The 11977-nt window shown below is 33.4% G+C and overlaps 1 protein-coding gene across 1 annotated transcript; it reads left to right on the top strand.

The window, feature by feature from the left end:
* The first annotated feature begins 417 nt into the window (after positions 1 to 417).
* Positions 418 to 11601, top strand: LOC132562181 (uncharacterized). The gene is made up of 10 exons (XM_060226916.1): positions 418 to 454; positions 1677 to 1765; positions 2186 to 2257; positions 2870 to 3017; positions 4106 to 4194; positions 4468 to 4542; positions 6811 to 6922; positions 7820 to 7938; positions 9995 to 10151; positions 11513 to 11601. The coding sequence occupies exons 1-10, from the start codon at positions 418 to 420 to the stop codon at positions 11599 to 11601; spliced, it is 987 nt and encodes a 328-aa protein (XP_060082899.1).
* The last annotated feature ends 376 nt before the right edge of the window (positions 11602 to 11977 follow it).

Below are 11977 nucleotides of genomic sequence, written 5' to 3'. Positions count from 1 at the left end.
TACACACCAGTATAATTATCATCAATATATAACAGTACTATATCTACACATCAGTATAATTATCATCAATATATAACAGTACTATATCTACACATCAGTATAATTATCATCAATATATAACAGTACTATATCTACACATCAGTATAATTATCATCAATATATTACAGTACTATATCTACACATCTGTATAATTATCATCAATATATAACAGTACTACAACTATATCTACAATGCCGTACACACATACCTTGTTCTATATGTACCATATAGATAGGAATAAATGACAGGGTTACACATACAGTTGTAAATACTAGACTGAGAAATGAAGATATCTTTCTCATAAAAATGTATGTAACAGAGGTGATTTTGATAAAATATATTTTCACAATTTTTTTCAGTCGAGGTTGAATTTTGGAAATGAGAGTACTCTTGGTATTGGCACTGCTTTGTACAGGTTGGTTAAATAAGTTGTTGTTTTACCTTTGTTTAAAATCAACCTTATCCCTCAAACCATACAAATTTAACGTTTTAGAAAACACTGTTAAGTGGACATTGTAATGTAATGTCAATGTTTGTGTAAGTGGAATATAGCTATCAACAAGTGATTTGTTAAGCTTTTGTTGTATAAAGCCCAGATAAACATGTAACAGGAGAGTTAACTCGTTTCTGTTGCTGTCAATGTGTGACTTATTGTTTTTATGATAGTTTATTCGTCCAACCCAGGTATATGTCCTACATAAGTATTAGCCAGACGCTTACTTCTTGTCAAATCTTTGTGAATTTAAATAATGAAAAAAAAAAAAACAACAAAAAATCAAAAGCAAAAAACAAAAAACAAAAATAAAACAAAAAACAAAACAAAACAAAAAAAAGCAAAAAACGAAAAAAGCTCCTTATCGTGTTTGTTGTTATTGAATATGTATACTTCTAAAATGTACAAGTCAACCATACTTACATATAAGTGTACTCAAAATGAAACTATGTCTACGAAAAACTTTTTCTTTTAAAGAATCTGAATATTGGCAAGGGGTCCAGTGACCCATGATAAAACGGTCGTGGTAAAAAAAAGAAATAAAAAGCACAAACAAAAAAGCTGCGTGCTGGGAAAACATTTTGGAACAGTAAATGATTTGGTATTTATCAGTTTCATAATAAAACTACATTAAACTCATGGTTAAAAATATATGCAGGTTAATAAAAATGAAACATAAAAAAAAAAAAGAAATAAAGAAATAAAAGTATTCATGCTGAGCTTTTAAACTTTGGATTTATCGACTGTTTGCACCACATAACATAAACAACTAACCTATAGATAACGCGATAGTATCTTTGTACTTAAGGAAAATGTAGTCGATTAATTCCTGTAGTATCATTCGAGTCGCTAAGAAGCTTTGCAATATTGACTCTTTCAAACGCAGACATGTTTCAGTGCATTATAAAGCGTTTTAATCAAAATGACAGCTTTGACAAACTGAGGACATTGAAATGTAATAAAAATATTTCGGTAAGTAAACATTTTACAATGTTCGCGTGTTGTCAGATTATCTAATTTAGTCAAAATGTATGATAGCTACGATAATAAGTTACATAAAAAGAAAATATTATATAGATATCTAATTATTCGGCTCTTTACCTGTCTGCTGATAAACTGGTTTCATTTCTTTTCTTATTCGCAGCTGCTGAATGCACTCAACTATGCTACAGCTGCAATGGTGTGCCATCACAATCGGACTGCGGTGAAACAACCATATGCGGTCCTAGAGAGGTAGCCTAGTATGAAAGCTTCATTGGGGTGGGGATTTACGAAGATCCACCTGGGGGTTTTCCTCGGTCTTACTAAATATCAAATACAAATTTTGAAATCTTAACGAAGTCGATAATACAAAGCAAATGTAAATATAGGATTGGAAACTTAAACTAGGAATGGAAATAAATATATAAAGAATTTTAACTTGTTCTAGTACAAATGGATTTTTCAGACTCGTACCTGTTCAATTTCAGTGACACTTCGAGAAATCGACATATGAATTATTATAAAATGTGACATACGATACACATTGACTCTATAATTGATTTCAGAATTATTGTACAAAATGATATACGATACATAATGACTCTATGGTTGATTTCAGAATAATTGTACAAAATGATATACGATACATAATGACTCTATGGTTGATTTCAGAAATGTTATACGAAGCGATACACTGGTCCTTCAGGGAACCTCATGTTTGAATCAGGCTGCATGGATCAATCTGTAAGCTAAATGATAACATTCATCACCACTGGCAATAGAAGTTGACTGTGGTATCACTGATATGCAATGTTTGAAATAGATCAATATTTCACGAGAGGAAGATAATGTTGTCCGAATAAACATTTCAATAAAAAATTCGAACTTACAGTTATAAGTATGCCTCCCTCCCATATATATCATTTTCAACAATGATATTAAAGATTATCTGTAAAACTCGCAATATAAAATATTTCTGTAATATATATTTTCGTGGGGTTAAAATTTTGTGTTTACCGTCGACGCGGATAAATATCGCCTGATAAGTCTGCCTATATCTATTGTAACAGTTTGGGAACATTGGATTCGTGGAGAAGGAGGACCAGGGACGTATGATACGTCCCTGGGAGGACTAATGAAATCATTGAAATCATTAAATATAAACATCCAACGAAAGTTAATGATTTTTCAGTAAAATGAAATTTGTCAATACATTTTCGAATATTCTTTTAATCGAGTAAGCCTGTTGTGCACTCGCCGTAAAATGATGACTCAAACATGAAATAAAATTACTTGATTTTTAAAGCACTGATTTATTGAAACAAATACAAAGTAAGTCTGCAATTTACCTTGTAGGTTTGTAACATAATTGATATGAACTTCGGAGGTGGCCGAAAAAAGCGAGATTTAGTAAATTGTCTGAAATGCTGTGACTCGGAAGCGACGGGATGTACGGAGAAAAATACGACAAATTGTGGGTGTAACGCTTTTCTCTGTAATTCAGGTACATGTTTCAACATTTCTGGATTTTGTCCAAACTCTTTAAGTCAACATTTATTCCTGTCGATTTCATGTAAAGAACCATGCTTGGAGACTGTTTAGATCATACATGATTGTTGAAAAAGAAGCAAATGATAAATGATTGATCTTATTGTATGGTCCCAAATCGAAAACACGATATCAAAATTTGTTTACACGTGTCAATTCAAATGATTATTATTGTAGTGTTGGTTAAATAACATCATTGCTTGCTGGATCTCGAACAAAACAGATTTAGACTGGGTTATTTTCAAACATGTGTTGATGAAATTGATACAATTTATGCAATGTGTATGATCTTCAAGCTGTTAATACAAATTTAACAATCTATATTATCCGTATAAATCTTCAAGGTGTAAATTTTGTGCTATTTGTATATAACAACAATAGTAACAAAAAAACCCCCAAAAAATCATTTCTTCATCGTTTGATTGAGCATCTATGTCAACTCCTAGAAGGACGAAACAGCTGTATGATGTGGTATCACCTACGAGTCCTAGAAGGACGAAACAGTTGTATGATGTAGCATCACTGACGAGTCCTAGAAGGACGAAACAGCTGTATGATGTAGCATCACTGACGAGTCCTAGAAGGACGAAACAGCTGTATGATGTAGCATCACTGACGAGTCCTAGAAGGACGAAACAGATGTATGATGTAGCATCACCTACGAGTCCTAGAAGGACGAAACAGCGTATAATGTAGCATCACCGACGAGTCCTAGAAGGACGAAACAACTGTGTGATGTAGCATCACTGACGAGTCCTAGAAGGACGAAACAACTGTGTGATGTAGCATCACTGACGAGTCCTAGAAGGACGAAACAGCGTATAATGTAGCATCACCGACGAGTCCTAGAAGGACGAAACAGCTGTATGAAATAATCTATTTCATTATTGGAATATTAACAGACTCTCTATGAGCTTTTTGCATTCTGACATTATTGATGACAATACAGTGTGTTTATTCTGTAACATTTCTAAACTAAGTTTATATTGTTGATATCAAAATTGCATCCTTATAAGATGAGTAAACACACTATTTCTCTCCTAGAGAACGACAGAGGCTTGAAGTGCTTTCACTGTGATGACGTCATGCATCCAAATGAATGCACGGAATTAAAGGAGTGTTATTCGGATAAGGTAAGAAATATGGCATACTTTTATGGACTGTTTATCTAATGTCTTTACTTGAAATCAACTGCTGTTTATCTTCATGGGAATCACTATTAGTAGTATGCACGCTCTGGTATACTACGACCCTCGCTGACTTATCACATGACCACTGAAATTTTCTCTGCTGTGTCTTTTTCCCTTTGTTGGATGTTTATCATCAACAGTTGTATCATGTTGAATATGTTTTCAGTTTTACGCTGTAGGTTTTCACTGGTGATATCTTGTTTTGTTTATCTACAGATTTGCTTTACCAGGAAAGTACAACTTGATAGTAATGGTGAGATGCGATTCAGTATGGGATGCGAGCAAAAACGGGTATGGATTGACATCAATGCAGTAATATGATAATGGTTTTGTGAAACTTATAATGATAATTTCGAGTGTCCTTGAAATTTATGGTGATAATTTCGAGTGTCCTTGAAACTTACATTTCGAGTGTCCTTAAAATTTATAGTGATGATTTCGAGTGTCCTTGAAACTTATAATGATAATTTAGAGTGTCCTTGAAACTTATAATGATAATTTCGAGTGTCCTTGAAACTTATAGTGATGATTTCGAGTGTCCTTGAAATTTATAGTGATGATTTCGAGTGTCCTTGAAATTTATAGTGATGATTTCGAGTGTCCTGGAAACTTATACTGATAATTAAGAGTGTCCTTGAAACTTATAATGATAATTTCGAGTGTCCTTGGAACTTATAGTGATGATTTCGAGTGTCCTTGAAATTTATAGTGATGATTTCGAGTGTCCTTGAAACTTATACTGATAATTTAGAGTGTCCTTGAAACTTATAGTGATGATTTCGAGTGTCCTTGAAACTTATACTGATAATTTAGAGTGTCCTTGAAACTTATACTGATAATTTAGAGTGTCCTTGAAACTTATACTGATAATTTCGAGTGTCCTTGAAACTTATAATGATAATTTCGAGTGTCCTTGAAATTTATAGTGATGATTTCGAGTGTCCTTGAAATTTATAGTGATGATTTAGAGTGTCCTTGAAACTTATACTGATAATTTAGAGTGTCCTTGAAACTTATAATGATAATTATAATGATAATTTCAGTGTCCTTGGAACTTAAGTGATGATTTCGAGTGTCCTTGAAATTTATAGTGATGATTTCGAGTGTCCTTGAAACTTATACTGATAATTTAGAGTGTCCTTGAAACTTATACTGATAATTTAGAGTGTCCTTGAAACTTATTATACTGATAATTTAGAGTGTCCTTGAAACTTATAATGATAATTTCGAGTGTCCTTGGAACTTATAGTGATGATTTCGAGTGTCCTTGAAATTTATAGTGATGATTTCGAGTGTCCTTGAAACTTATACTGATAATTTAGAGTGTCCTTGAAACTTATAATGATAATTTCGAGTGTCCTTGAAACTTATAGTGATGATTTCGAGTGTCCTTGAAATTTATAGTGATGATTTCGAGTGTCCTTGAAACTTATAATGATAATTTCGAGTGTCCTTGAAACTTATAATGATAATTTCGAGTGTCCTTGAAACTTATAGTGATGATTTAGAGTGTCCTTGAAACTTATAATGATAATTTAGAGTGTCCTTGAAACTTATAGTGATGATTTGGAGTGTCCTTGAAACTTATACTGATAATTTAGAGTGTCCTTGAAACTTATACTGATAATTTCGAGTGTCCTTGAAACTTATAGTGATGATTTCGAGTGTCCTTGAAACTTATAATGATAATTTCGAGTGTCCTTGAAACTTATAGTGATGATTTCGAGTGTCCTTGAAATTTATAGTGATGATTTCGAGTGTCCTTGAAACTTATAATGATAATTTCGAGTGTCCTTGAAACTTATAATGATAATTTCGAGTGTCCTTGAAACTTATACTGATAATTTCGAGTGTCCTTGAAATTTATAGTGATGATTTCGAGTGTCCTTGAAACTTATAATGATGATTTCGAGTGTCCTTGAAATTTATAGTGATGATTTAGAGTGTCCTTGAAACTTATACTGATAATTTAGAGTGTCCTTGAAACTTATAATGATAATTTCGAGTGTCCTTGAAACTTATAGTGATGATTTCGAGTGTCCTTGAAACTTATAATGATAATTTCGAGTGTCCTTGAAACTTATAGTGATAATTTAGAGTGTCCTTGAAAGCAGATATTGCGTTATAAAACGATTTTTCGTTACGTTGGTTTCTTATTTCGATTTATTCATCGGTATCTTTATCCACTTTCTTCCTGATACGACTCATCAAATGTTCCATTTTATCAAGTCTTGATCTGGTTCGGTGACAAATTCCTGACTTGTTTTATACACATCTTATGAAAATTCATGTCAGATACTCCTTACCATATGAAATACATTAAACATTTGTTAAAACAACAGTTTATCAAATAAATACAAAATCTAAAATAGAAGTGCTTTCATTCTTTACCTCTTTTTGATGACGTCACAAAGTTAAAACATAATTTAATATATGGCAGCTACAAGCCAAACGCAGCCAAGCCGTCTTTAATTACGAATATGTTATGATATTGAATATTGATTAAGAGATTATTTACAAGCCGTTCTTTATGTGATAAATATATGTATTATTCTTAAGGTTTGTGATGTTTTCGAGGAGAATGCATTATCCACTGCTGCCGGAGCATACTGCACTCGATGCTGTAACGGCAGTTTCTGTAACATGGCTCTCTGTGGAATACCAACACTAGGTGAAATGGATACTCAAATATCACGTTTAATCTCGTTAAATAAATATTAATATATGTATCGCACTTACCCTTCCTGACCAACTGGCCTTATTCGCGTGTATTTTTGGGCGTGTGTATGAAATCTTTATTTTGTCCCCGCTGACTTTATCTTACTGAACAACAGGTCTTATTCGCGTGTATTTTTGGGCGTGTATATGAAAGAATAAGAATTATGAGAAAGTTTTATGGTTGTCATAGTGATCTCATTGAGAACTATTTCTTTGTACGACATGAAGCTGGACGTATTTGATACTCTTTAGATTGCCGATTGATATCGTTGTTGTATACCTTGTTCTCATTTGAGAACGTGATATTGCTTACTTGGATTGGCAAAGGTTTGCATTGCGGTTATTGGCAATGAAGCAGAAAACGCTTACTTTTTCGGAACACCTTGTTTATTCTGCTTATGCTTTTCCATGTAAATCTTCCTTTTGTTCATAATTTGCTTTAGTTTTATGGAATTTTAGTTTGAATTATACCTATGCTGCTCTGTTGGTATTTTCTTGATGTTTTAACGTCATTTGTTAAAATAGAGACTAATTAGCAAAAGTCAGCATTTTGATTCACTCATGTGTTTGTTATAATATTTATTTATCTGTTTTTTCGGAACGAATACAAAAATGATTTTAGCCATTGTAGAATGAAGGTCTTATCGGAATACAAACATAAAAGGCCTATATCTTGCAACCTTCCTTGAATACCTAACTTTAAACTATTGAATAATAAAACCAAATAGAAATGGAAAATTATTACATAGACTTCAATGAACTCTTTCTAGTAATGTCATTTGAGAGAAATTGGAAAAAAAATTCTTATCGATATTTTATGAAGCAAATTCCAATTTATGTATTATTTTAGTGTTACCCTCATTCACACGAAAACCAAACAACAGGAAAGTCTTGGACGGGGATATCGTCATTCTGCATTGTGAAGTGGATCCCAAATCAAACGCCACAATAGCATGGAGCTTTCAGTCGGTAGTAAATCAACCTCTGGTCACCATTTTATTGCACTTTTTATCAGATTTACAAATAATTCAGTTTCATGTCGTAAAATTACAATAGTACGTTGAAACTTTAACAAATCACTCGTCAGCTTTCTTATGTATTAATAATCTAGTAGATTACCTTTCCTTCAAATTCTCTTTTGTTGTCCACATTCGTTTTTCCTTTTTGCATCGATGATGTGTTTAAAGCAGATAATCTGAAACTTGCAAATATTTGAATTGTCTACTAAATCCATCACTTCTTGATTATATATTAAATCAACCATATAGATAAACAAAACACATATAATAATTTTCTGATTTTTCTAACTAGTTTACGTTTTTTTCCTTTTTTCATTTCTTGCATACTTTACTTGTCTTCTGTAGAAATGCAGTAGTTTACTGTGTTTTTCAATACATTTATATTTATTATACTGTAATGAAGGTTGAGTCATTGATTCTTCTAAGCGTACCTTTTGTAAGGATTCAGCATCAAAATGTGAATACATTGCTGTCTAAATTATTACCTAACGGTTTGTCACTTATGAATGACATGCCATTGTTAAACCAGTTCTGATAGCTGTAGTGTTAAATATAAATTATCTCCTTGTTCACTCTCATACATCTGCCTAATAGTCAAGCTATCCAGTAACCTCGGTCCTCTGTCTACAGATGCATTTCTTCAGTAAGAAAGTATTTGTAAGATTATGGTATTAGTGTAGACAAATAATTCCTGTGATCTGGTGTTCTTAGCTATCGTGAAATGGGCACGACGTTTTAAAAGATCAACATATCTTACGCAACCAATCTCTTACACCTCTAGTCGACTAAACAACAGTCCGATCTCTTATACCTCTAGTCGACTAAACAACAGTCCGGTCTCTTACACCTCTAGTCGACTAAACAACAGTCCGATCTCTTATACCGCTAGTCGACTAAACAACAGTCCGACAACTTACACCTCTGGTCGACTAAACAACAGTCCGATCTCTCACACCTCTAGTCGACTAAACAACAGTCCGACAACTTATACCTCTAGTCGACTAAACAACAGTCCGATCTCTTACACCTCTAGTCGACTAAACAACAGTCCGATCTCTCACACCTCTAGTCGACTAAACAACAGTCCGACAACTTATACCTCTAGTCGACTAAACAACAGTCCGATCTCTTATACCTCTAGTCGACTAAACAACAGTCCGACAACTTATACCTCTAGTCGACTAAACAACAGTCCGATCTCTTATACCTCTAGTCGACTAAACAACAGTCCGATCTCTTATACCTCTAGTCGACTAAACAACAGCCGACAACTTATACCTCTAGTCGACTAAACAACAGCCGACAACTTATACCTCTAGTCGACTAAACAACAGTCCGATCTCTTACACTACTAGTCGACTAAACAACAGTCCGACAACTAATATACCTCTAGTCAACTAAACAACAGTCCGACAACCTATACTATATCGCTTTTTCTTTTTTTTAGAATATTTTTTGTCAGTATTAAAAGTGGATATAATGTGATTTCATACACCTGACATCAAAATCTAAATCATTTGCATGTTTTCTTTATTTCAAGGTAGAATCGTGTGAAGAAAAACAGTTTATCTGCAGAAGAATTCACTTATTGCTATCTTAAAAATAAGACCAAGCGTTTAATTGTTTATCATCAAAGAAATAGTCCAGGAATAGCTCGTCAAAAATGCAAACCAGAAAACTCGAACTACACAAACTGCAACCAGATAAGCGGCTGCTATAACTGAACTTTGCTATAGGACGTGAAACAATTATCCCAATTTGTTCAAATTGTTCATATGCTTTTAGATCATAAAACCAATACACAACTCACAGAGATAGATGTAGCTTGTCATCAATTTTTTAGGCTTACCATGCATGTGCTTTCAGAAAACTACTATAACAGAAATTATGTCAAAAAGTAAAAAAATCTGTCCTTCACATCCTATTTGTGTATTTACGATTTCCTGTACACGTCTTGCTCACTCATATACTTTGATAGATATAGTAACTATTTACTCCTCTTTAAGTCAACAACTGCGTCGAACGTAATACCGAGAACAGCCCACATCACACATGGAGGTACCCGAATACAAATCCGTGTGACCCATGACGTACTAGGAACCTGGACGTGCACTGCAACTAATAAAGTAGGGTCGGCAGCCACTTCATCAGTGATTGAATCAGGTAAAATGTTTGAACAATAACATTATATTTTCCTGGAAAGACAATAATCTAGTGCCCAGTGTTGTCTACAAGTAAATCAATGCACTCTGAATTAAATAGTCTTATATTACTTTTTAAAACTTCAGAAGTATTTTCAAGCTTAAGATGATATAGAATGAATTATTGATATGTTTATATAGCAACGTAACGGGCATAATACTTACCAATTATAAAAAACGTTTGTGATATTTATGAAAAAAATAATATATATATATTTTTTTACATATCAGCACACTAGTCTGGAACTGCATAGTCCACGGCATGATCACGCGATCTGATGACGTGTTCTACAACGTATATAATAAACTTGATTTTGAACTACTTTCCAAAACCATTGTTGTCTTTCAGCATATCATTGTAAAATTACCCTTTTGTTCAAACTTAGTCATCATGTTATCACTAGGTTTGGGCATAGCGACGCCTAAATCTATCCAATACGTTTGTGTCCCAAGACTGCCGCCATTTTGTCACCTCGGTTATTATGGCCTTGTTCTCATACCTTTACATCTTGATGTACATTTAGGATAATGTTACATTTTTACTTACAGCGTATACAAAGGTATAGCGTTCAAATACCTTTCACTTTTAGGATTATTTCTTTTATACTATTTTCGTTTTCATAACTTTATCGTTGCACACGATATGTGAAGCAATCCTTCCCCAATACGTCAGATTTAGGCAGAAATCATTGAAGTTACACAGACGTCAATCAACGTATCGTGCATTTTTAGTTATATCTATTTATGTATTTGACGGAAGTTTAAACCGTTCACGTCGTTGTTATGACAACCGACACGGCTGTGATCAACGGCAAGAAGGCTTTCGCCTTACACCTTATTCATGAAATTGTGATCGAAATATTTAATTGGAATTTATATACACTACTGAGATACGCAGCTATTATTGAAATTCATATGTGCACGCTGATTTAGAAATTACTTTATATTCGCGAACGATGAGCTATCCGGAGCATAGACTCTTCAAGACCCGGATAACCAACTTTTCATCGAGACATTCCACAGTTATTTTATACAAATAATTGCGATAAATTTGATATATATGAATTCGCGATTGACTCTCCTCGCGTATTATAACGACAATACAGTGATTTACATTAGCGAACAACAAAACGAATTCCATCCATAACCCGTGAAGAAATCATTACGCTAACGGTTTGAATTAGAACCGCAATTTTCCCGCCTTGTATCTACATTTTAAAGAAATATAACACCCCGTTCTTGTGTGATTGAATCAGACGTTACCTACTAATTACTGAGGCTGTATTAATTAAAGTAAACTTCCTACAACATTGTTCTCCTCAGTCTACAAGGAAGGCGTAGCTGATGCAGCACTTTTGAAATCTAAAATAGACGTCAAACGAATCAAGAGATTCAACAGCTTTAAAACGTGACAGTATAGGATATTCTGAAATGGAACGTACTTCCGTAAAAGTGGTTTCTGGGACGATATATGCTCCAACAGATTTATTTTTGACTTGGCCTATTAACGATTAACAAAAATCCAATCAGATACCTGGATACGGTTATTGGTGATAGCGAACACAACGAGAAAAAGAAATCACTCCACACTGATGATGTAAATATATTATGTTATGTGAGAATAGTGCGTTAAGTACAATGGGAGCATTTCTTTGAACATCTTTAAAAAAACGACAGATCATAGAACTATTCTGTTATATATCACCAATAATGTAGATAAAACATAAACGATAACAAATACAATAATAATGCAAAGAAAACAAATAGTGAGTAAAACTCATGAAAAGG

The sequence above is a fragment of the Ylistrum balloti genome, unplaced genomic scaffold (assembly GCF_031769215.1).
Source record: "Ylistrum balloti isolate Yb309-2 unplaced genomic scaffold, AGI_CSIRO_Ybal_v1 Utg369670, whole genome shotgun sequence".
In the NCBI taxonomy this organism is placed as follows: Eukaryota; Metazoa; Mollusca; class Bivalvia; order Pectinida; family Pectinidae; genus Ylistrum; species Ylistrum balloti.
The sequence above is the reverse complement of the archived record's forward strand: the minus strand, read 5'-3'. Positions and strand labels throughout refer to the sequence as shown.